Below are 26,692 nucleotides of genomic sequence, written 5' to 3' on the forward strand. Positions count from 1 at the left end.
TTCACCAATAAGTGAGAAGCTTGTTCTAAACCCCTGTATCCTGACTAAGATGAAAAATCGAGGACTTTCCCGTCTGATAGCTGTCTCTGTAATGTCCATGTTAAGACAGGCCGTTCCACTGCGTCAAAGAAATATCACAAAGTCATCCAGGAATGAAGGCTGGTGTATCCACATCTTCACCCAGCTTATACTGTGGATAGAAATGAGGACTGCTATGGAGGAAACAAGGAAAATCCAGAGGTACCTGATGTACCTCCTTCTGAAGTGAAAGACATGATTTTGGGGAGACTGAGGCTCAGGAGCAGGCAAGGGAGGCCTCCATGGGGTGAGGGTCACCGATGCTCCAGGATGAGCTGGCATTAGCTGCATCTTCTTGCAGGAAGACCCAAAGAAAGAAAATTCACAGCAACCTCTGCTATAAATCTTCAGAGATTCAACAGCAGCTCAGTACATGTGCATTTCAATTTCTTTCTAGAAAATGGCAATTTTTGCCAAATACACCCTAGTCTTTCTATGCCCCTGAGGTATATTAGTCACCTATAGGGACTCTTTCTCCATCTGGTTTATATAACATCTCACACTTTCCACTCAGGCAGTAGACATGTACTTAGAAAAGGATTTCAGTGCACTGCAGTACAGCTCACATTGTATGAAAAGAGATATTTTACCGCAAATATTCCTGATTTAAAAGTTTATGGAAATAAGAGAGATTGGCTACCATGTTTTGCTGCTGCTGGGAAAGACAGGGAAGGTGGGAATATTATACCAGCTATTACACCAGTCATTTCAAGAGCAAAAATACATATTGAAAAATATCATGTATTGAACTGTAGTTGTCTTACTGTTAAAAATTATATCATTCAGTTATCTGATTTATTAAAAAGACTGCTGGAACAATCCATTATAATCTATTAATACCTTATATTTCTTACAGTTCAAATTAAAAATTAAATAACTTCAAACTTAAATAGCAATTTCTTAAGTAAAAAGTAGGGGCGATCTTTAGGGCACATAACAATATTTCTGTTTGTCTTGCTGAATATTTATGTCATCAACACAATGGATACCTATATATATCCCCATAGCCAGAACACTATAAAATGAGCAGCTTGCCCTGAGGGGTTTTCCTTTGCAATCAGAAGTTACATGGTTTGGAATAATCACTTCACAGCTTCTACTTAATAAAAAGAATCATAACTAAACTGAAACTTCATTTCCAAGGAAATTCAGAAGAACCAGTGTCCCATTATACGAGAGTCAGCTTTCAAATCTCTTAAGGAGCTTTGTGTTGCAATGCCAGTTACTCAGCAATGATTTCCCTTCGAAGGCAGACCTTCTCTTTACTTTCTGCTTGCCCACACACCTCTGGATTTGCTGCATTTCCTGGACTACATGTGGTATTGGCTGAAAGAAAACCAAAATATAATATAAAAAATGATATCACAAAAATTGAATACACTGATCTGGAGATGCTTTATTTCAATAGACATATACAACAGATAAATCAGACTCATTTTTTCACTTGAAATACAGAAACTGTCCAGTTGCTTTAAAAAAAGTTATTTGATTAAAAGATATTTCTTCTTCTAACCTGCCTTTTTATTACCTTTATTTCAGGTTAGCCATTTGGCACTTCTGCTAGAAGGTGAATCCTTTTCTAGGCTTGTGGAAGAGTCAGCGGAGGCGGTGGGACCTGGGCAGACTGTCATGAGCTCAGTCCAGGGTCCCAGTGCTGAGGAAGGGATGCTCGTCACCTTGTTCTACGAAGCAAATGGCTCCTGGTACAGGACCTTAAACCCCTTTGGGGTTCAGCTGGCCATGTATCTGACCTGTGCCTTGAGCACACTGATCATGGTGCTGGGGAGCCTGCCTGTCATCATCACGGTTTCCCATTGCAAAGCCCTGCACAGCCCCACCAATCTTCCGCTCCTCTCCCTCGACCCTGCTGATGTCCTCCTGGGGCTGACTGTGCTGCCCTTCAGCACCATCCTGTCCAGGAAGAGCTGCTGGTATTTTGGAGGTGACTTCTGTAGGCTACACACCTTTCTGGACACACTCTTTTGCTTGACCTCCATATTTCATCTGTGTTTCATTTTCATCAATTGGCACTGTGCCATCTGTGACCCTTTGCTCTACCCTACCTGTGTTGAAAATTATTAAATTGATTACTGCTTATGAAAAAGTCTTTGTCTTCAATTAGGAATCATTTAACTTGGACGGTGAGCTCAGGAAGCTCAAGGACAACTTTAACGAGCAGGTGGTGTTTGTCCTGAGCCCCCTGAACAAGCAAGATATGAGCAGGACCATCCACACATAAATATTGTGTGCGGCTGTGTCATGACAGTAACTCCACCACGCTTGGGTGTCTGCCAATGTCCCTGGCATGTGTGAACCTTATGAATCATGAGATACTGCATGCCTGCACTTAGCCTAAACTTACAAGTTTACATACACTAGGTGTGTAAACTATTTTTGTTTTTCACTGAGGATAAAGGCGAGCAAGGTCTGGGACTGGGCAGAAGCCTCACCTACGGGTGGACGCAACATGTAGGAATTTTCCCAGTTACCAAGAGACTCCTGGCACCAGCTGCAGTGGGGCTTCGCAGCCAGAGTGTGGACCTGGATGATGTTAAGCTGGTAATTGGTGATGTGTCCTTTTCTTAGTCTCTGTAACGCTTTGCAGTAATGATTTGATGCTTCCCTCCTATTGCTCTTTTATCATATTGTGCATAATAACAAGTACTGTTTCCTTTTATCATATGGCATGCTATTTTCCTTTATTATATTGTATTATAATAAACTGCATTTATTCTTATATTTGATTTGGAATTCAGTTTTGCTTGTTATCCAGTCAATCAGCAAAGCACTGTCAAGTTCGCCATAAGAGTGCCCTGCATTTACATTGGGATGGAGTGGGCAGTGCTTATGGCTTATACCTCTGTCCTCTATGCTATAGTAATAGCAGAAGGACTGGGCCATTTTTTGGAAGACACGCGCTGTTGATAGCTGTTACCTCCTGTTCAACAAGATCTGGGAGTGGTTGAACTTCCCACTATTCTTCCCTTGCCTTATAAAGATAGTTTTGTAAGTAAAAATATTTACTGTGGCTAACAAGGAAGCCAGGCTGATAAAAACAATGAGTGGGATTATTGGGTCTCAGCTACATGTAGGAGCGTTCAAGAGGAAAAGGAAAGCAGCAAACTCTTGGGATAGCTGTAGGAGCTGGTTGCCCCTTACCATTGACACCATGGTAGACATTCTTCTAGATTTCATTACCCACCCAGTTATGTTTGGCATGTTCATTTGGTTTGCTTCAGTTGTGCCTGCAATCCCTTGGCCTAGGAATTTTCCTATTGTTGATTCAGGAAAGCTGTGAAACTAGTCTTAACTCACTGGATCTTTTGTTCTAGGACATCTAGGACATCTACAGCAGGAATGACCAGAGCCTTCCTGTACTCTGTAGAAAATATTGTAGGCTGTATCATCATAGCACTTCTCGTTAATATATGCCAACATCCACTTAGCTAGTACTTATTTTCTTATTTTCTTTTTTTTTTTTAAACAGCTGGCTTGGGCAGATCCCAGTTTAAATAGACATGCCATCACCTTCCACAACGTTTGTCCCAGCACACTCTTATCAAAGTCTTGCATTTGTTGTGCGATGCCAACAAACATTTGAAAATTGACTGTAATCAGCTCCAAAGAGGACCCTGTCCGTACTTTTCCGGAAAGAGTTGCTGCCTGTTTCTGAAGAGACTTCCTTCACAGGCAAATGTCTAATTTTTACAAAAAGCAGGTGGTGCTGATTTACAAAGTTACATGGGGCATATGTTGTTTTTTAAATACAAAAAGGCATAAGGATGCAACTACAGGTGAGACAAAATGTCTACTTAAGCTAGTGGTCAACAGTAGACGAGAGAGCAAGGTTATACCATTATTTTTTACATTATTTTTCTAGCCCACAGGGACATGCCCCTAAGCCAAGGGAAGATACTATCCTGAATTCCTCAGTATTGACCTTGAAACCCATGGAATCTTTGTTTGATCTGTGTGTGCAAGAGGGCTACTCCATACCTTTGGACACCCTTTTTGCATTGTTCTGTATGTTTTCTACTCCTACTGCATAAAGGGAGTTAGAAGGAAGGGGAAGATGGACAAGAACTGCACGGGGTACTCCAACTCCAGGTATCAATAGATGTTACAATGTTTTATGTTTTGTTCTTTTATTTTCTTTCCCCTGACAAACCTGAGATTCCACATGCTCTTTTGTGTGTTTGTTTCCAAACACATGAGCAGGCCAGCTTACAGACATAACTCATGCTTACATATTTGGGCTGAGCAAAATATGTCAGCATAGGTTCTCAGTTTTCTTCGGCTATGTTTATGTGCTTTCATGAGGCCATTTTTAAAACTGTAGGTGCTGATGAGTTGAGATCTCTGTTCAGCAGCAAGCTGCATGGTTAAATTTTGTACTATTCATAAGGGAGTAATTTTCTACCTCACTATTATGAACATTTTGTCAGAAAAAAATTACATTGTAGTAAGCAGTCTCTTCTATAGAAAATTAACAAGCAGCCAAATAACAACTCCATTGATTTTGTATTCTTTTTCTGTTAGTTGTATGTAAAACTATTATTGGGTTTGAAAGTTGTTCAGATTTTTAGTGCCTTCTAAAAAAAGTCATTCTGTCCTATAGTCAGCTGCATATTTTCTGAGTCACAAATGTTAAAAGAACAAACAGCTACAGAAAGCACGCAACTAACAGTAAAAGAGCAGCAGATGCCCATAGCCGACTGAGAAGAGCGGTCAATTTTTCACTACATGCAGCAGGCAATTGAATCAGGCCTTACATGTGTGAGAACAAAAGAAAGAAATTGCACATCAGATATTCTATAGGAAATCATGGCAATACAGTGATTGTTGTAGCAGCTGCATATTTTAATATATGCAATAAACTAAATAATAAAACTTTTTTCCCCTCTTTTTTATCTTCTTGGTATGTTTTTTGCATGGCAAGAACAATTTTATCTACTGGTACAAATGAGCTACATCTTTGGGATGTTGTAATCTGTTCTGACATCTGTTCATCTCAAATTCTTCTCAGTTTCATCCATAATCTTAAGACCCTGGTCAGAAAAAATACCGGTATTCAAAATACATAAAGCTAAAGCATATGTCTGGAGGAAGGAGAGGAGAAAGAGGGCTTTTGTGTTATTTTCAGGGATGACCTGAATAGAGTGTGACCACAAAATATTAGTGTTTTTAAAATGAGACATTTATGAAGCCTTGTGCTTAGAGTTGCAGTGTCATTCCATCTTACCTCATTCTCCCAGTGTCTAATATCGCCCCAGTCTGCTATATTAGTCTCCACTGTTTCTTAGGACGGAAGCTAAGGCTTCTTCTACTGTTCCTCTGCCTATTCATGCTGTAGCAGAAGGTAAAATCCTGACCCCCACTGCATACAGCTGTAGATTTTCTATAATAAGGGTACCAAACCCAGGCTAAAGAGTGAAAGGCAGAATCAGATTCTTAGAAAAAAACAGGTGTCAAATTACCATAGAAGTATATAGGAAAGCTGTAGTACACCTTGAAAGACCTAGACTGTGGGACAAATTTTGACACTAAGGCAAATGCAATGTGTATGGGTAGGTGTTTATATTAATGGTAAATGTCTAAGCACTGATTACAGCTACAACCAGAATGGCTGTTTAAGCTCAGGCTGTAGTCCGTGGATATTTAGAGGCTATGAATAGTTTGTCTAGTGACACCTAAGATGCCTTAGGGAACCTGAGCTGTCTACATGGGGCTAGCATCCAGCACCAATCAAGCAGCACCTAAGAGTCGGGTAGAACAGATCTGGACATCTAAAATGGTGTTAGATACCCATCTGTGGGGAACCAAGCTTAAGCAAGGCATATAATAGAAGTTTAGATATTCAACTACGTAGAAATTTGCAGGTCTCAAACCCAGTCATGTCTTAGGGTCATCTTAACATCTTTCATTGACACCTTTTGCTCTGAACTCACTGCAGAAAAAGCAACAAAGGGAGCTTCCACTGAGTTTCTGGTTGTTTTTTGAGACATTTTCTACCAGTCCTCAACAGATTACAGAGGGTATATGCCATAAATGCATTTAATCAGCCACTCCTTTTTTTAGCCCCATTGCATAATCTGTCTTTTATTCTGTGGAAGTGGATGAGCCTATTTCTTTGGTGGGTTAACGCCGCCTATGCTGCCATGTAAGGACTATGCCATAACATCATCCAATTGTTGACAGATCTCCTTTTTGGCTAAACAACAAACAAGGCTGGAACAATGGAGAGAGGGAAAAACAGAACCTGGAATACTGATATATAAAGTGACAATGGCAGAGCAAACAAGTGAGAAGGAAAAGCTGGGGTAACCAGAACTGCTTTCTCGATTTTCTGACACCACATTTTGCAACTATCATTAAATAACAGTTTAATAATTATCCACCTCTGTCCCCCTGCTTTTGGTGTCTGTTTGGTTTACCTAGCCAAACTCTGTCAGAATGCCTTTGTGTGGTTTTTTTTCTTCTCCACGTTTCGAAAAGCAATGAAGGTAATTAAGAATTGTAAAATGAGGAGTTGCTTCATCAAATGATGAAGATTGATTGCTCAACAATGACCTCAAATTTTCCAAATTAAAATCTATTGGATTCTATCAGAGCTAGTTGCTGGCCTCAAAGTCCCTATATTTTCTTATTTTTAATATTTTTATATTTTTCCTTCTGTAATTTTGTATTTATTTATCTGAATAAAATATTGCCATTTAATTTTATGCCCTTTATAACTCTTTATCATTTCTAAATGGTCTGGCTTAAGTTAAAAAGATTATGTATTTGCAGGTTCTACTTAATTAAAGATTGGGCTTTGAAATTATAATGTCAGCTCATTTCATTAGTGCAGATGAAATGCATATAATATGGTCTTCGAAAATTAAACAGAAAGGCAAAGTAAGACAAAGGAAGATTTGAAAATAAGTTGATAGTAAACTTTTTTCTTTTTTTTTTTTTTTTTGTTAGGAAACATTAATATTGGGAACAGATTTTTTCTCTGTTTATTTAAAACATATGCTACAGTGTTAATTACTGCTGCTGGAGACCAAGTACCAGCCTAAAAAGCATGCAAATGGTCAATACAGTTTTTTTTAAACAAATTTGGTTTACAGGCCATTCTGTAATATAATTAACCCATAAGCTTGTTCAGGCTGGCAACTGTCAACCATCATAATTTTGACAGCATCAGGTGTAATAGGAACTTAATCTCATTTCAGGTTCTGTAGCAGATATTTTAATTAAATTAGCAAATGGAGATGATGACGACAACAAGAGGAATTCTTCCTGATGGTGGAATGCATCAGTAAGAACTACCTGGAGAGCCCTGCTCAGCAGTTCGCCGTCGGTACCAAATACTGGCAGCATTGCTCTTAATACCTAAAGGTAGAGGCACTCAAGTAAAATACGATAGCAGAGGATGAGATTTCCCCATAAGTTAAATTACACACCACGCCCTGGAAGGAGAACACTCATCAGGAATACGAGGCCAGGGCTGGGCTGCTTCCCCTTCATTTCATCATGCGTTGTGCAGGCATGGGGAGCTGCATGGAAATGAGTGCTTCGCTCCTGTGTCACCAGCAGCCTCAGTGCTTGTGCCACCCACACTGCTGGGCCCACGTATGTACTGGTTAGGTGTCAGGGCAGAAGTAGGAGAGGGGAGGCAGAAATACAGATTCAGGAACATGGGACAGATTTGGATACTGGGCTAGGAAGAAGGTGTGCTCTTTCAAAATTGAACTGTGCTGGTGTGGTTTAACTTCCAACTCTTTCAAACATCAGATATCATACTGAGTGTGGATTCTTAAACAGCATGTGTTTGAAGTGACATCCCTTTTAGTTCAGTTTTACACACAATAGCAGGAATATAACTAGCAAATACTCTGATCTTTGGTCAGTGAATATCCAGAGCATTCTTCATGGTATGCCGTGCCTATGCATAGCAGAGTCTCAACATTTTCCCCTTTCTTTCCCCAGAGCTTTCCCTGTTTCTTTGAAACAATTGATATCTGATCACACTCCAAAAGTAACAGTAAAAGTAAATGAATACATGATTCTGAACTCAATCCCCAGGCAATGCTGTTGGAAGCTCTAGAAAGAAGCTGATGAAATCAGTTTAGAGATAGAATTGTATAGCAGCACTTCATTTCAGCATCTCTGACAGTAACATTTAGAGATGGCTTCTTTACAACTCCTCTCCGTGCACCATTGCTAGCAGAGGAAACTGAAGGAATCTTCTTGTTTTATATAAAAGGGCAAAACAGTGCACGTTCTCCAAGTGAATGGCTTCTCTACAGGAGTAAACAGAAATCTTCCAAGGATATAACATGCTCTTAGCAGTATCTGATCTATAAATAGGACTTTCTGGCTGGTCTAGTAACTGTATCTTCATAATCATTCCATATGATAATATTAAAGAGGCTATTTAAATATTTTCATAGTACGGACAACATTTTAATGAAAAGTTTGCTTTAGAATCCAGATTTTCCTCCCAGGCTGTAACATCTTTGCTGGAACCGGTTAAGTTAAAGAATCATATCACAAATATTTTTCATTATTTAACAATAAAAGGTGGATGATGATGGTAAGTGAGCTAACAGCAGGTGAACGCATTTTGTTCATAAAATATCCAGCATCAGTAGAAAGCATTTGGACACCCTTTTTCCATAGCATGAGAATGAACATTGATCAGTGATGACTGTGATGCTTCAAAAAATATACCCAAGTAGTCATTGCAGATGAAGTATTCTCAGTAATGAAGAGTCACTTCTTTTAATGGGAAATGCATATTTGAAATCAGATAGCAAAAGATTTATTGTTTTGTGGAGAAAAACTGACAGTGATTTTATCTGAAGGTTTATAAAGCAAGAGTGACTGGGCTCAATCAATGGAGTTTATATATATAGACAAGCATTTGGAGATAAAAATCAAGGTTAGGCCTTAATTCAGGAGGGATGTTCATTATACTCTCATTAGTGAACCATCTAGTGAGATCATTTTTTATCAGCTTCAGTATGTCAACAGCATGGGGGCAAACCCCTGTGCATGTAGCAGCATTAAGATTACTGCTAATCAAAATAACCTATTAAAACTAGAACGAAGATGTATACAAGATTCCTGCAGCAAACAGAAGTATCAGAATGTTTTTTTCCTTAGTAACTGTAATTTATGGAAGTGAGAAAGACATTTCTAAGCACCAGTTAACATAGGAACTAAATACAGACATATAAGTCTCAGAAGCTATGTTGTCTCTCAGCATGCTTTGAGACACATCAGGAACCACCTATGTAAAGGGTAGCCTTGTCTACTTCAGGCCTCAAACTTCACTCTATTGCGCTAGCAGTTTATTGGTCTTTTCTGTTAAGTGTTATTTGGTTAAGATGTTATTAACATTTCCACTTCTCTAGTTATTTCTAAATCCTAGCAATGACCAAGATCTGTGATGTGGCAGAAATAGACTTGCACTTTCCAGCATCTGCAGCTCTTCCCTAGGCAAGGTTGGGCTTTGTGGGGGAGACGGTGTTCCCAGAAATCAGGTGCCATGTGCTGGTTTGTCTGCGGTATTTAATGCGCTTGGGGGTACGCTGCAGATGAAGCAGCCTAACCCTGGGGCTCTGGGGAGCACCTGGTCCTGTAACTTTCCCTCTGAGGAACTGGGGAGGATACAGAAGCACCCCAGCTGCTCCACAGGCGGCCTCAAGGCTCACCTGTCGCTTCTTGCCAGGCAGCTGGCTCAGGCAGAGGGCAGTTTCCCTGTGTCCCTGCTCCCGTCGCTCCCAGGAGCCACAGCTGCCGCCGCCCTGGGGCCTGCTGCCGCGGCCTGGCCTGCCCAGCCCAGCCCAGCGCTGGGCACCGTGTCGGCGCACCCCTCATCTGTCATTGTTCTGGCATCGCTTGGCCCCTCGCTCAGCTAAATATAAATCTCTTCATCTAGTGGCACCTTTAAATGTACTTTTTCGCTCACCTTTTACTAAGTGTCCATTCCAATTTAAAGACAAAGAGACCAAACTGAAGGCAGCGCTTCAAAGCGGGGTATTAATGTACTACCACTGTATTTTTCACTGTAATGTTGTTTTCTTACTCAGGTTTTCCCCTTAACCCCCGGCACAACAGAACCTTTCCCTTACGTTACACTCTCCCCCGCTCCACTTTTGCCACCCGCACAGGGCTGCGGCTCCCGGAGGAGCCTGCGCGGGGCAGGGTCTGCCCGTTCCCGGAGGGAGCCGCCGGGCCCTGTCAGCAGCCGCAGGCCCGAGCGGCGCCGCCCCTCAGGCGCCGCAGCCGGGAGACCCGCCGGCCCGGCCCCCCGGCCCCGCCCGCCCAGCCCGCCGGGCGGTGCAGCGGCACGGCCCCGCCTCCCCACGCCTCCGCCGTCACGGCCGGCCGGGGCGGGAACGGGCCGGGGCCTGGCCGCCCCTCCCCGCCCTGCCGCCGCCGCCGCCCGCCGCGCCCGGTGGGAGCAGGTTCGTCAGGGCCGGGTAAGAGCAGGGAGTACCGGCTGGGTGCTGGGGGTGTTCGCCGCCCGCCGGGAGGAGGGGGCGCTCAGGGCGGTGTCCGGCTGGCCGGGAAGGGGCGGCCGGCCCGGGGGAGCCTGTCAGAGGGCGGCGGGCAAGGCCGCGGAGCCCCGCGGCCCTCGCTAGGGTCGGGGCCGCCGCCCCCTCCCCCGGGCCGGGACGGCCCGGCGGTGCCGCCTGGCCTGGGGCGAGAGGGGCGACTGTGGGCGAGCGGCGGTGACCGGTCTGTGAGGCGGGCAGGGCCGGGGCTGCGGTCGGTTGTGTCACCGCCACCCTTTCCCCCGCACCCATCGCCGTGACAGCCCCCGGTGTCGTGGCCTTGGGCTTGGCCTTGACCCTGATGCTCCAAGGAGAGACTCGGGGCCTACAGCCGGGGTTTTACAGCAGCTAATGTCGAACCGTAAGGCGGGATGGCCACCTTTGCTGTGTTGAAATGCTCTCCGTGCTGTTCCAGATCCGAGGTGAGCAAAGCACATCAGTAGGAGGAAGGCAGATATAAAAACCACCTGTGTAAACAGCGAGCCTGGGCCTGGTACATCAGGCCCCAGGCCCGATGTTATGTCTGCTTGCCTGGTGAACCACCTACCGCTGCATCAGAAACGGGCACTTCTTGAAACTGTAGAAGGAAGTGAAGGGTTTCATCCTGCTTTGCATGGAATGCAAGGTTCTGTGTCTTGACTGAAGCTCATTTATAAAATCCCAGGATACTTTTCCAGGAGTGATGTGCTCACGTGTTGCGAGCCTCTCCACTGATGAACAAGGTGTGCAAAGGCAGCATGACGTGCCAGCAGGGCGAGCAGAGCCCTCCTGGCCGATCGTCATCCAGGTGTGTGCTTTGCTGGCAGCACAGCCCTTCTGCTTGGAGCTTGAGGTTTTGTTCAAGTGCTGTTAATAGAAAAGAAGAAAAAAAGTTATATGCTATATGTTAAAATTAGAAGAAAGTGATGCTAAATGGTGGCATTGTTACAAACTGTATTTGTGTTCCCGTCACGAAGACATCTCTTGTGATCTTGTATCTGAATATTAAGTAACGCTCTTTTTGGTGGCATACATTGAAGTGAAACTGTTTGGGGGAGGAGAGGAAAAAAAGGAGACCATGAGCTATATGTAGTCGTTGGCATCCTGGTTGACCTCAGAGAGACTAGACATCCAGCACAGTCAGATTTTGTGCGAAGATACCTTCTGCCTCAATGTTCTTTATCTGAGCATTTGGTTCAAAGTGAACAAGCTGCTGTTAGGAACTGCTGGACATCTTGTGGTTCTGGTCCTGCTTCGTTTTCCCATAACATGTTGTTTGTCTACTAACAGTACAAGAAACTGTCGTCTTGGGTCCGTTTTCAGCCCTCCTGTTCCCTCCCCTCCACAGTAGTTCCAGTGCCCAGTGCTTGTTTTCCTGTCTACTGTCAGGCCTCTAAACACTCTGTGCACTCCTAGGGAATGTAATTCCCTTACTCAAGGCATTTCCTCAAGAACTGATATGTTATGTTATGCTTCTGAAAGCTATGTGCTTCCTTCACCTAGTTCCTTATAAATATCGGCGTGGATGAATTAGACAAGCATAATTTTTTTAGCTGTATATGCTAAGTGTTGGTGATACGTTACACTTGATAGTATTTTAGGCTTCTGTAATTTAGTTTTGCACATTGGGCAGTTCTAAATGCCACTGTGTTAAATTACATCTTTGTTTGTAGGGAAAATGACTAAAACTAACCAGTGGCACAACCTAATAATTTTTTTTTTCTTTCTAAAAAAACCCCCAACTTCTAGCCATTACACGATGTAAGCTTGACTTTGGTGTGTTTCAGGATGACTAATGTGGCAAGGCTAAGAGAACTGGGCAGAATGGAACAAAAATTGCCCTTTGTCATCTTTTATGTTAGCGTTGCTGCAGTAGAGCAAAGACAGTTTTAAATAAAATGAACTTTGCTTGCTTTTCCCTACCCTGTATGGTTTCAAGTTTGACTTCTGCCTGAAACTTGATGATAAAAGAAAATCTGGAAACTTTTTTTTTTTCTTTCAGCAAAAGGAAGGATTTAATTTACTGCTATTTTGTTTGCTTGTTTATTATACTCCATGGTTGGTTTTGTATTATGGAAGTCTCCAGCCTGCCTTTGTGGGCCAGGATTCCAGCACATTAGAAGTTGTAAAAACACCAAGCAGGAAATGCAATCTCTATCTTTAAATATTTCAGCCTAAATGTAAGAGGAAAAAAATAGTTAAATTCAGAAAAAACTTCACCTCAGCCATCCCCACTAGAGGAAATAGTGACAGATTTAATGCTCACCTGTATATTGCAAAGTCAGTTGGTATGAGTCAGTTATAAGAATCCCTCAGGTGCTGTAACAGAGTACTTATCTTACAGCATAGGGTCTGCCCTTTATTCCAAGTGTGCTGGGGGGTGGGGTGGGGGTGGTTAAGGTTAATTTTGCTTGCTGCAAAGCTGCTGCTAAGGTCAACAGGAGATGCTGTCTGAAGATGGTGATGTGTTTCGAGTTGGCTTAGGTAGGTGCCAGAGTCACTCCAGCGATTTACCTTGTCTCATCTCAGTATTCGGGTGGTAAAACCTACTGAGGTGAAATAGATCAAGCAGTGTTAAGTTGCAGAAATTGTACTAATCATGGACGTAACCATGATACAAATTTCCTGTAGCTAACATTGTGACTGGCTGCAATATTTTTTTGCCAAAGTTTTTCAGCAGTTTCATCTTTGCCTGTGTTTTCACCCTGTTTGAAGGGTTTTCACTCTTTCTGGCAGTAGTTTACAAAGGAAGTCCCATTTAGAAGTTATTTGGAGAAGCTTTGTTTCTGTGACTTTTATTTAGGAAAAAAAATAATCACATACAAGTCCCATGACTTGTCTTTGGATATTTAAAGGCGTTAAATCCTAGTTCAGATCAGATTTAAATTTTCAACTGTTTCTATGGAATGCAGCATGTACATTTTGTTCTTTGAAAGTGAAGGATCCGTGCAAACGTTTCTAGGTACTGATGTTAAAGAATTGCTTAAACACTAAAATTACTGCTTAAGGATTCTTATCGTAGTGTATATGGGCTAGATTTATAGGACAGAAGGAAAACTTAAAATATCTAAATGAGAAAATACAGAATAGATTAGGTATTTATCAACTGTAGCAGACTGGAGCCTGCAAGATATTTAGGCAGCTACTGCTGAGATCTAATGTGTGCTGTGCTTCTCACATTGCATTATTTTGTCCTGATGGAACTTTTGAGAATGGCATTGGGGAGCTGCTCGGTGGTGGAGTTCCTGTATTCTTGTCTCTTTGTTCGACAGTGATCTGACTGGAAATACCAGAGGAAAAGTATGTCTTTTCCTATGACTGACAAACAACTTTTCTAGAAAGCATGTTGATGATAAGGTTCATTTTTCCCTTGGATACAGAGTGACAGTGTGATGCAGGAAGCAGTTAATGCAGAAAATAAGGAAAAATGTATAGCAAACCTTTGAATTCTTTAAACTTCAGGTATGTACAGAGAGGTCTTGCTTCAGTGAGTGTTGATGAAGTGTTCTGATTCTTTGTTTTGTTTGTGCCAGTAGTTCTTCAGACTTCCTTCAGCAGCTTGACAAGCCCAGTTGCCGCTAGGTATACTTCCATTCAAAGACAGAGATGTTGAGTGGAAGATGAAAAGTACAATCAGAAGCTTACACCTGACTGAAACCTTTAGGGGAACTGAAGACTTACCACAAATGCAGCTCTGTTCCAGTTTGAATGCAAAGTGTACTTCACTCAACTGCAGCAGGCTGTTAACTTGCCCATTTTAAAAGTTATGCAGGCAATAATACCAAAATATATCATGACAAGGTACTTAAATGCTGTGGAAGTGAGAAGGGGTAATTTCTATGGAAGTTCAGAGTCTTGATGAATGAATGATCCTATCACCTTGGTATGGAAGGAAATGCTTGGTGCACATTTGTTTCCTTGTGATTGAAACCCTGACCTTGTCAAAGTCATTAGCAAAACTCCAGTTGACTTCCCAAGGGCTCAGCTATCTGTGCTTTCAGAGGAGTTTGAGTAGCTCATCGCTAACAAGCTAAGGGTGCGTGCGTAGAAGTAGGGTGTTAGTTTGGTTCAGATGCCCATGTTGCTGTGAGAGGTAGAATGGGAAGGATTCACACTTCCCATTTAATAATAATCAAATACAAAATGTATCTTCTCTATGAGCAGTTCAGTTTTGTTTTTCTTGACTTGGGGAGTTTGTGGTGAAGGCTGGAAGGTGATGAGAGCTGATGGCTGAACCATTACCTTTCTGTCTGTTCCCCAGACCAGTAGCTTACCTTGTTACCAACCTGTATTATTAATGTGCTCAGAAATAGCATTGCTGGTGGATTGATGAGTTTGTATGGAGTGAAACAGCTGTGAATTTACACTGCTATCCTTCAAATTTGCTATACATTTCAATTGAAATATGTGTGTTGATACAAAGAATTGTATCAACAATAAAAGAGATCTACACGTGCAGTCAAAAAGCTGAACTATATCCTGTGGACTTTGCAGTCATTCATCTGAACATCCTCTCATTATGTGTTGTGTTTGGCTGCCCAACTATGTAGCTAGAAAGTTGAAAAGCTCAAAGTCTTATGTATTGTACAATTTGTCCATTTGTCAGTGTAGCTAGTTTAAAGAAACTTGGCTGTAGAAATTGTCAAGACAAAAAAAGAAAGTCAATCACTTCTTTTGTCAAGACTTGGATGAAATATTCTGTGTCTATCTCTTGATTGTAATGCTGTTGCTGAGGACAGTGTTACAGGCAGCTGTCTGGTGAATACAAATATGAAGGAATTAAAACCAATTGTAAAGAACGATTTCAGTTAGTTCTGTAGGCTTTCTACACAAGGTAATTTGGTCTTTTGATGTCTCTTCTCCCATACAGCTGCATTTTAATGTTTACCATTTAACATTAAATATAATGTTTAATTAAATGCATTTTTAGCCAGTGCTAGTGATGTAGTTAGCATGCTACTAACATATCTAGAAATAGCTATAACTTTAAAAGAAACTGTCAACAGTTCTGAGAAATCTTCTTTTTCAAACTAGCTTATTTTAGGTGGCTTCTTTGGATTTTATGCCTACAATTGTATTTTCCACTAAATTTGTAGGTTTTCCTTACGTGTGAATACACCAAGGCATAGAGCCATTTATTTGCTATAAAGTTTGCATGGGTTTGGTCTTACAATAAAAATTCAATGAAATATTACCTAGAATTTCCAAAAAAGATCAAGGGTTGTTATGCCAGCCTCAGACCAGGTAAGTGGGATTTAGGCTGGTTGACTGACTACGGTCTTTGTCTGTACCACATGCAGATTCAAGTTATTTTGGGTCACAGACTGAAGACAGGAAACAATACTGCAGAGAGCTAGCATGGCTTGGACGCTATTGTGCAGCAAGTATGTAGAAGAGTGCAAATACACTCCCCGTGGCCTCATCTGCAATCAGGTTGTTCATTACTAGGGGATACTTCAGGGCCTGAAGACTCCAAGCACAATTTGGGACCCTCATGCAGCAGCCATTTCAGAATCATGCAGGGTTTGTCTTCATGGTAGCTGCAGCTTATCCAACCAGCAGAGGTAACATAACCTGCAGGGCGGCAGGGACGAGCCTGACCTCTGTAGTTACATCCCTGGTGAAATTCTGGTGGAAAGTGCCTGACCAGTGCAATGTCTTGGCAGCTTCACTCTCTAGAGATACTTCATATCAGAGAGAGATGAAAACAGTCATGTTTTAAAAAAAATCAGGATGTTGTTGTGCTGTTAATACAGGCATTTCCAAAGGTAAAAGAATATATTTAGCAACAGGGACTGTTTATTTGTTTTAAAAAAAAGTTCGTAAGGACTTGAGTCTTCAAACTGTAGCACAGCTGGTATCACACTTGACAAATCAGTTGGCCTTTTCATTTCCTTCTTTTCTTTTTAAACATTTGAATGTACTTTTTTTCTCTCCCTGAAACTGAATTGTGGCAGTACCTGTAACCAGAAGCCGACAGGCCAGGAGAAGAGGCTGGTGCTTGGAAGGCATGTGGTTTGGGTTGAACAGTGTAACTGCAGGGAACTGGTGAAGTTAAAATGTTCAACCCATGAAACTGGTGTGCAGGAGGGTGGAAGGGATAAAGTTAAGACTAAGCACAGCCTGGGTGAAACTGAGGGATTGTGTTGGGTGTGCATGTGTTTGATTAGCCTGCATTCTCACTGCAGAACAGATAAATTGCCACTGCATGTTATCCTTAGGTGTGTACTGTTAATTTAGATTTAGAGTATCTTTGAGCTTGTGGTGAAATGGGGTCTGTATGGGTGGAAAGAAGGCTAAGACATCTCTAGTAGTTACATGCTGCGTGATTGTATATGTGGGCTTTTAGATCAAATGAATTGGTGTGTATTTGTGTTGTCAGATTTTGATCTGTTTAGATAAGATATGATAGCTCTGGGTGCAAAAAAACCCCACCTCTAAAAATGGATTTGTGTACCCACATTGTTGAAGAATTAGTTTGTATTGAGAAACACAGCAGCTGAAACAGGATAAAACAAATGATTGCTGTTTAAAGGGAAGTAGGTACCTCCTTCGTTCTGATCTCTTGTGTGATATCTGCTGGATTTTCTTCCAGTGGTTTATATATGCTAGGTTATATTGGTGGGATGGGTGATGCGTGGTATGGAAATAACCATATAATTGGCTTGGGATGTAATTCATCAGAGGACTTGGCATGGACATAAAATGTACAGCTTTTTTCTGGAATGGCAACTAATGAAAATGCATACTTCTTCTTTGCTTACAGTGGGGGAAATACATAACAAGTTTGTCAACTGATGTAATTTCTGTGATATAGCTGCTGTAGAGTAATTGCAGATCTGAAGCCATGTGTATTACTAAGAATCTTAATAGATTTATTATAGGAAATTCAAAAAGGATGTCATATTCTTATTTAATACTTTTCCAAGAAAGCATTCCCTTAAATTCTGCATTTGCAGTACTGTGTTTTTGGAGAGGCTAAATGTTAGTATATGGAGTTTTCTGTAATCTTTTCCTATGTATTATTCTTTAAGATTACGAAGACATTTGTAAACCAATGACCAAGACATAACTCTGTTTTCTGGGGTGTGGGGGTTGGTGTCCTTAACAGGTGGAGACTGTCTGCCTTATTCCCATCGTGGATGACTGTGACAGCAAATCTACTCAGCCATGTCGTACAGTGCAGGTTTTGGGGATCCTAATCAACTAGCCCAACGCATAACTTCTAACATCCAGAAGATCACACAATGCTGTAAGTTGCATTTATGAATGTTTTATGTAGAACTTTAATAATGGTGGTGCCCCCCATTATCCGTTCATGGGGATTCATTCTTTGACTTCATCTGCTCATTTGACAGATTTGTGGCACCCCACACAGCAGATGGTAGATTGAGATGTTTGCTGAGCAAGGATTGTGTCAAATATTTCCTGGAGCTTGAATTGTTTAGCAGGGACAGAAGCTGTGCCTTGCAGCTTACCCTTGGAAGTATATATTAGATATGAAATAAGATTTTGCAAGTTTTAATATACCTGTGCTTAGATTAATGCCACCTAATTTTTTTAGCCACCTAACAGGAGTGTTTGTGTTAGCAGTAAGTTAGGCTGCTAAGATTTTCAGTCCTTTTCCCTTACCCTCCGTTTTCCATTATATTTTTAATGTGTGTGTATATATAAAGCAAATAGAACTTGATCTCACAAATTAAGCCAAGTGTACTGTTCATCAGAAGGGAGCTAACCACAAATAGCATATGGCTAGGTTTTGACATGCATGTTTTTAATGTTGTGCAGGACATAGTGTGCATGAATAAACTGGTAATTTATTATTAGAATTCATTTGCAGTTTTGTTTGGTGAAGTATGTCAGTTTTTATGAAAACTTCGGTCTTTGTTTCTCAAGACAAGTTCTAGGAGTTGGTGTTTATAGCACAAATTAATGGCACAGACTGGGCTTTTGCCTGGTTTTTCATCTACTTTTTATTTCTTCCAGAAAGAATTTCTTTAAATCTCAACAGGAAGAAAAATTGCCATTTTGCTTTATTGAAAAGTTTCTGTTCATCTGGGTTGTATTTCCTCAACTTAATATTCTCAAACTGTCTCTATAAAAGCTCTTATACTTTGTTTCCTAAAATCTGCTCAGTGAACTCACTCAGTCTCATGGTTTCTAACTTGGTATTCCAGAGAGGCCTGCCAATTGTGACAGATACTGAGGGTCCAAGATGTAAAAAAGAAGTCTCAGTTGTCAGGTGAAAATGTAAAGTGAAATCAGTGGTTGAAACTGGAGCACTGTGAAAGCAGTCTCTGAACGTAATTAACCAACTTGTTCTGGATGCAGTGAGTCCTTAGTCTCATCCTGCCTCTTCCATCTCCCTTCTTGCTTCTGCTGTGTCTCCCTTCATGACAAACAAGGCATACTGAAAGCAAGCCGCCGAGGCTTAGAAGAGACATGCCACGAGGCTTACCTGCAATCCTGCTTTCCTTTCCTTTTTTGAAATTTAGATGGCTAAAATATGAGTAATAGACAGGTCTTCTGCCATTCCAAGACCCAGACCCAAATCTTTCTTAGCCCTACTGCTGCCTGGCTTCAGAAACAGGAGCTTTGCCTTTAAAAGCTCCAGCCAAGCGCTTTTCAAGGACTGGTAGGTACACAGCTGGATTCAGTCCCTCATTCTTCTGTGGATCTGACTGAACTGTAGCCACCCAGTTACTCTTACAGTCCATTCTCTTCTGGTAGATTTTACGAGGATCTGGATTCCATGGGCGCGCTGAACATGTTTTCTGGACTGAGCTCTGTAAGGGCTTATGTACACTTTTTTTAGCTGTTTTGTTTCCATGTGTAGTATGTGTCTAGGTTTCTGTTCGAAGGTGTGAGCTGCAGGAACTTCCAGGTCAAATGGGGAGAAACCTGCAAGCTTAGGGACCTATAGTGCTAGACAGCTGCTGAGCAGTTGTCTCATAAACTGCAATTTGCGATCTTGGTTAGGGAGGGAGAGGGACAGAAATAGAAATCTTGACCCTAAATCCATGTATTTCCTTCTAAGCAGTTGACTTGATTTTGCACTTCTGTCCAGAAATGCTTAGCATTTGTGAGATGTGTCAACACGTTTGAAATCTTAGTTAACCTGGACTTGTGTAGTTATTCTGGTTTTCAGAGTGAGATTAATAGAGTGAGAGAGTTGTTTCAAATTACCGAACCATTTCCGGAGGTCCATCAATACTAATTTACACTTGTACTAACATGTAAGCAGTGAATACTACTACAGAGATATAGATGAGATACAGATCAGTTGGAAGGAAGCTGGCCCTTTAACTTGTGAGAGAAACACAAAAGCACTTCCTATATTAGACAACATTCTCCTGCCGAGATTTCATAATACACCAGGGTTTTATAGGAAGTAACATTGGTCAGAACAAGTTTTTACTGTAACGTTTCTTCAGGGTTGAATTATTACAAATACCTCCTCTAAGTAATAAATTTGATGGTTCTTGATTAACTGTTTTTAATATGCCATACATTTTTAATATGTATACAAGTAAAATACATATATTAAATACCTCAAATTTCATAATGCATCCACATCAGGCTGCTGTTGTATCAGTACTTGTGATCCTTACCTTCCATCATGTTCATGTAGCCCACTGTTACTGATTGGCAATCAAAGCTCATCTCTGTGCTGGTTTAGCACACCAATAATTGAATTGCAAGAAAGTATGCTTTTTGGTTTGGGTTCTGTGTTAATGGAGAGAACCTTTATTTGTTTCAGGTAACAGCTGGGTTAATTTGGCACACTTTCAACTGGAAAGAACAGGTTTTTTGATTTGTTGATCCAATCATGCAGTTGATTGTTGTGTTAAAGATGTGAAGAGTTGTAAATTGCTTCTGCCTTGCCTGAACCCTGGTGAACCACTACAGTAAATGCTGTCTGTAGTGGGCTGTTTGAGTTTCTTTGGAGGGGAGGGTGTTGGTGGATCATTTTTAGGACCTTGAAGATATAATTGAGCTAGCTAATGGAAGGCAGCATACACTGCTGTCTGCACTCTGAGCTCTCTTGGAAACTTAAGTCAGCAGGGCAAACAATATACGTTTGGGATCCCAAACCCCAGAGCATTCTATGAAAAGAAGGTTCTTTCAGCTGTTCTTTAAACAAGGACCTGTTTTGTGTCTCCAGCATTTCTGCAGAAATAAGTGATTATAACACCACTTAGCAACATCTAGGGAACAAAGTCTACTCTCCTAATCCTGAAACTCATGTTTTATCAGTGACATCTCCAAGCTGAGAGATTTAGGGAACTAGTCTGCCAAGCAGTTCTCCATGCCTTTTGTTAAAACTGTTTCACTGAGTGGCTGGAATTGCAAAACTTAAGGTTCTTGTTGACATCTGATGTAGAGCAGCAGGTCTCGGGCAGGAGAGAGGGAGGGTTAGGCTCTCGTTTTGGAGAATCCATGTGAGTCTGAGCAGTGCTCTAATATGTGAGGAGCCTGAATTACCTGTGCTTGAACGAGCTGCAGTCTTGTGTGCTGAACCTCAGCGAGGTTAGTGATGCCTGCAGGCTATGTCTCAGTGGTTTGGTTTTGGTTCTGTGTTAACAGCGATGAGAAGCAGATCTGTGAACAGCTAAGGAAACTTCAGAATTAAACAATAAAACCAAATAAGTGTATAATGAGCTTTGGCACCTGTTAGGCAGCTGCTACATTTCTGTCTTACTAGAACATGACTTACGATTAAGGTTTGAAAGTCTGTCTGTTCAGAATCTGGTCCAAAGTAACTGTATTTCTTATTCCAGGCCTATCTTATATCTGTTTATAAAATCTAGGTGACACATATTGTGTTGGAATTCTGAAATATATGCATTTAAAGGTGGTTGAGATTTGTCCCTAACTTTCTGAATATGGAGCACATAAGGAACGATGCAAGGTATAGAGTTCCAACGTGTCTGGGCCTTGCAGATGGAGAACCTATAATCAAGGTGTTTTAATCAGTGTTTGCTGAAGGAGCGGTAGTTCCAGAACTGGGTTTCATAGGTTACACTCTCACTTACGTGGCAGCTTAATGGCAGCTGCTGCCAACTTCAGAGAAATCTCAATGCCTTCCTTCAATATTTCCTTTAAATATTTCCTGTTGGTCACTCATTTACAGCAACTGGATAGACAAGGAATGAGTGCGATGCACAGAAACAAAATGAGCTAACAAAAAATATCTTTGTGTCAAAACATGTCCTGCCTGCTTAAAAATCTGTATTTCTACGAGACATGTTCATTTACCATACTAACGATATGCCTAGTAGGATGAGAGCCTTGAGTCCATACTGTGAGTTTTTTTCTTAAATTTTTTTTCCCTCTTCCTCTCTTGAAGAGCATGTAGCAAATTGTACAAGAAGAAATCTGATCTTCCAACAAACAGAAAAATGAAAGTAGAATAAGTAAAACAAAAAGCCAAATTTGAAAGCTTTAAATATGTTCAAACTTCTTAAACCGTGAAGATGAGGGGGAGCAGTTCTTTGAAATCTAATGGTTTTCTGCTTTTTAAAGAATTGATTCTCTGTATGTAGTAAAATGAGGGAAAGTATTTTGTTTAAAAAGATATTCCCAAGAGGGAGCAAAATGGGATTTGCATTCGGCTACGGGGATAACTCCACACTTACACGAGTAGGAAGAATATGCCTAGAATAGGGGGCTCTTCTGCTCAGCTGGAAAGATTTGACTCATGTCTCTGACAAGAACTGTGCAAGAAGTAGTAACCAGCTGTGGTTTTTCCTCTCCCCACATACTTCTTGTTCTTGAGTGTCTCTCCCATGTATGGGTCATTGAGGAAGCAGACTTCTATGCCTTTGTTTTGCTTTGCTCCTAATATTTTCTTCATAGCTACCAAATACATCATTCAGTGCAATTCCTGAAAAAAAGCAACAACACTACAGGCTAGATGAAAACTTACCACGTCTCTACTGGCATCTTAGGTGAGGCTTTGGGAACTGTTGGTTTAGAAGCAGTTCTAGTATGCTGCCTTTTGCTTGGGAACACAGAACGAAGCCTGGCATTGATAAAGTACACCCAGTCTTTGAGTTTTAGAAAATTTCTGGTTTGCAAACTGTAATCAGCTACAGAACCTATGCTAAATGAAGTGAGGCATTCATATTCTCTCTTTACCTCTCTCTTCCCCACTCCACCAGTTTATAAAGGTCGTGGCTGGATTTTGTGCAGTAGTAGTTCCAAAGTCAGTAAGAATGGCATTATCTACCCTTGCTCACTATTGGCAAGGTCAGTGATAGGGTATTTGACTTGTTCATGCACAGTGAAAATCAGCCCAGCTGGAGAAACGTATCCTGTGCATACTGCAAGACAATTAAAATAAAATTCAGTAGCTGCAATCCACATATGGCTGGAGGGAGTCTGCCTGGCTTTGAGAGATACTTTCTCATAAGGACTCTTGCCTTCTGCTGACTTTTTTTCCTGTTTGTTAAGGTAGTGCAACCATCAATTCATATAGAGCACATTCCCAGAAAGTCAGCTTCAACCAGCAGAGATCCCTCTGTCATGTGATGTCTCTTCTGTGACACAAGTTTACCCAGTTTCTGTTGCGTTCCAGATTTTCTGTAAGCCAGTATTTTTGCTGAATGTTACTAAAATGGGAGTTTAATTACATCAATCGTACAATTTTCCCTTTCACTTTATGTAATTGTAGAAAATCATAAGCATAGATTCACTTATCATAAGACCCTGAAGAATAACAGAACCCTGATATATGCCTTTTATTTGTGGTTTAAGCCCAGTAGGTAGCTAAAACATGCTGAAACATTAATGAAAAACTATCTGCCACTATGTAGCACCAACAAATTTGCATGATTATCCTTTAGCTACAGAAGGATACAGATGGACAGGTGAAAAGCAAATGAAATTGCCAAACTGTTGAAATCTGAGCCTGTATGAAAACAAAGTTCTGTTTTGTCTATATTTAAAATGTGGTTTTGTACATGTGTGGTTTTAAAGCAAATAGGCTTAAAGTAGATCTTGTTGAGACTTCTAACAATGATATTGTCAGAAATTTCCAATTAGCTGCTGTTAACCAGAATTTAACTTTGTGGGAAGATACTAGTTGCAATAAATTTTTATTTTTAATGTTGTTTCTGTTGAAGTTTCAGTAAAACCTGGAAAAGGCTGGTTATTTAGGGGTTTTAAGCACCTATTATGGTCCTCCACATTCCATTTTGTGGGCTTTTCCAAGGCTGAGCAATTGAACTTGAATCTGCTATACCCAAGTCATAACCTGAATATGGAGGATAATAGGAGAAGGAATTCAGATACTTTGGGTCAGATGCCTATCTTTCTGCAAGAAGGTGAGGTCATGAAGCCCACAGTTCTTCTGGGGTCTTTTGACTGGTGTCCTGGATTTGATTCCTCTAGTGAACTGTCACCTTTGATTAAAGTAAGGTTAGCAAGGTGTACAACGCTGTGGCATTGTGATTTATTTAAAGTTTTAGTGAGTGTGAACTACACTAGTAGCTTTAAAGAGATGCTTATGCTCATACAGAAAACTTTAATCTGCTGAATTTATTGCCACTACATTAGGTTGCTTTGTGTAACAGTTTTATAAAAGATTGATCCAGGAATGTTTTCGGCAGCATCTGTCCATCTTCAGTCAAGTACCCTCAGTTTAAGTGCAGAAAGAAAACATGTTGAATTGGATTTGGATAAATAGAGGGAGTCTGTTGTCACAAGACAGTTTGAACTAATGTAATTTTTACAAATAATTCTTCTATTCCAATAACCTGCTCTGAAGTGACTCTAAAGTTTATTAGATTCTACACAACTTAATCTGTAACTGGATGTGCTGTTTGTTGACTCACTTGTTCAGCTGGAAACAAGAAGGAGATTTCTTCATAGTTACCCTAAAGGTGGCAGCGAGCGTAAGGTCTTTGACAAAGCATTTTTGAATGTGACTGTCCTGGTGTTGTATTTACTGCTTATTTGCCTTATGAATCCATAGCTGAGCCTGAACCTCATGTGGAGCAGAATTTGCATGTGGTATGCACAAAGGAATGCTTTGCTGATTCTGTTTATTCTGCTTGGGCTCAGGAACTAGGAAAAAGACTGAAAATCAATGGCTTTAAGTTCTCATTATTAGTTTTAGTCCTGTGAACGTTATTTGGTGAGTTAAACCTTATCTGTCCCTTTTTAAATAAAAGGTGGAGGGGACATGACACCCTCACCATTACAGTTGATACTCAGGAACAGCTGTAGCTACTGGTTGGAACAGTGTTCTGCTCCTCCTTCCTGTGATAGGTCCTAAGCCTTGTGGTTCTGTAAGGCAGGTTTCCTTGTACTCACCCTGCCTGCTTATCTGGTTCTTGTCCTCTGCAGTACAATGCCTTGGTGTTTGTTCCTCCTGTTGGTGCTGGTGTTTTTTCCAAGCACGCCCAATGGGTGCTGCATTTCCTGTGGAAGCAATTAGACTGTAGCTTTATGAAACTGGGCAATGTGGTGGCTCAGGCTTGGACTGTAGCACTGAAGAAAACTGCTGCTGCATGGCTATGATGCAGTCTTGTGTGATCCAAGTAAGAAATGAGATTCTAGGTTGCAAAGGGATAATAAGCAGCACTCATTAAATGTATTTTTTACTCCTAGTTTCATACTTCTATGTTGTAGCCTTCTTTTTAGAACTCTGGTTGATTCACCTTACTTTCCAGCTGTAAAGCTGCAACAAGCTTGGTCATGGCCACTTGAGGATTTAAAGTTTGGTTAAATAGAGTGGAGGTTGAGATAGGAAGACGGCTGGTTGTAGGTAACCTGGGAAAGCTTCTGTCCTGTAGCTAGAGTTACTGTTCAGTGTTCCAAAGTACAGCCATCCTGTTTCCCTTGTCGCATGCTAGGGATGAGCATGGTGCTTGGACACTTCTCAGTGTCTGCCAGAGAAGTTGGGTGATCTACAGTCTGCTCTTCATTTCCCTCCTCTTAGTTAGTTCTTTGCCTTTCAAACATTAGGATTTTACTGAAGGGTTTGTTTGGGTTTTTTCCCCACCTTTTTTTTCTGCAACAATACTGTGGTGTTATAGCCTGTACAGTGACTACTAATTCTCAGTTGGAGATAACATTGTTTGCTCCTGTGTTCTTAAAAGTAAGAAGTTGTTTACCTTTTGGTCTTCATTGTGTTACTTTATTTATTTGTATCTTTATTTTAAGTTGGAAACTTTCTGTGTGATCCTTAACATTTTCATATTCAAGGAGCAGAACCAGTAGTTACGCCAACTTGGATTTACCTGTGATAATGGAACAGCTTTGCAGAGCCAGCTGAAAAACAAGGGAAGAGGAGGAGAAAGGAGATTTCCTATCCAGCTAAAAGCTAGCTGTTAAGCAAAGATAGTGTGTGATCCAATATGTGAAATACGTCTTTATTTACAGAAAAATAGTATGTGTGGCAGATCTGGCAGGAGCATGTTTCTCAAATACTTTTACCTGTTAAAAAATTTAAGTGTTTCTGCTGTAAATCTCACTACTTCTGTAACTCAGGTAGAGAAAAGGAGGTCTTCTATGTGAGATACTATTTTTTTGATGTGCCCTTTTTTTTTGTTCTCTAACTAGAGGGAGAGCTTTCACTGACTAGAAATGGAACCACTGTTTGGCTTAGTAAAAGTAAACATGAACTGACTCTTAAATAATTTTCTCTGCAGGAATTCAGGTTAGGTCTTAATTGTTTCTCTGGCTCATCATTAACCATGTCTGACCTGTTTCGGAGCATGTGACTGTTCTGAGAATAGCTTTCATCAGCTAATAGTTTTGTATTACGAGATCTAGACAAAGAGATTTCACAAAGACAAGTGAAAAGCCTTACTGACGTTATATTGCTTCTTTGTGATACAAGACTCATTTTTAGGTGGAAAGAATGAGATTCTTTTCATTTACATGTGAGACAGCAGTTGCTTGGAGGAAATGCATTTTGCTTGCGTGGTATCATGTACCCTGCTTCCTGCACCTGCTCAGATCCCAAGGGGGACTTGCCTTCTGTGCTGGCTCCTTGCCAGCCCACAGCTGGCAAGGTGCTGCTCCTGCAGGTTTGCAGGATAAGCCCTGGAAGACTTGTTGAGCTTCGTTATATG

General features: G+C 41.0%; 1 protein-coding gene across 2 annotated transcripts in view; it reads left to right on the forward strand.

The window, feature by feature from the left end:
* Window positions 1–10,423: 10,423 nt before the first annotated feature.
* The window catches only part of STX7 (syntaxin 7), a 33,006-nt gene continuing 16,737 nt past the window's right edge, over window positions 10,424–26,692 (forward strand). Inside the window, exons 1-2 of one of the 2 annotated variants that reach the window (XM_040598479.1) lie at window positions 10,424–10,553; window positions 17,719–17,859. In XM_040598479.1, the coding sequence (XP_040454413.1) occupies window positions 17,778–17,859 (82 nt within the window). In that variant the 5' untranslated portion in view covers window positions 10,424–10,553; window positions 17,719–17,777. Of the gene's footprint in view, window positions 10,554–10,902; window positions 11,051–17,718; window positions 17,860–26,692 lie in introns of those variants that run through there. The other variant, XM_040598480.1, reaches the window with a different exon arrangement.

The sequence above is a fragment of the Falco naumanni genome, chromosome 6, assembly GCF_017639655.2.
Source record: "Falco naumanni isolate bFalNau1 chromosome 6, bFalNau1.pat, whole genome shotgun sequence".
In the NCBI taxonomy this organism is placed as follows: domain Eukaryota; kingdom Metazoa; phylum Chordata; class Aves; order Falconiformes; family Falconidae; genus Falco; species Falco naumanni.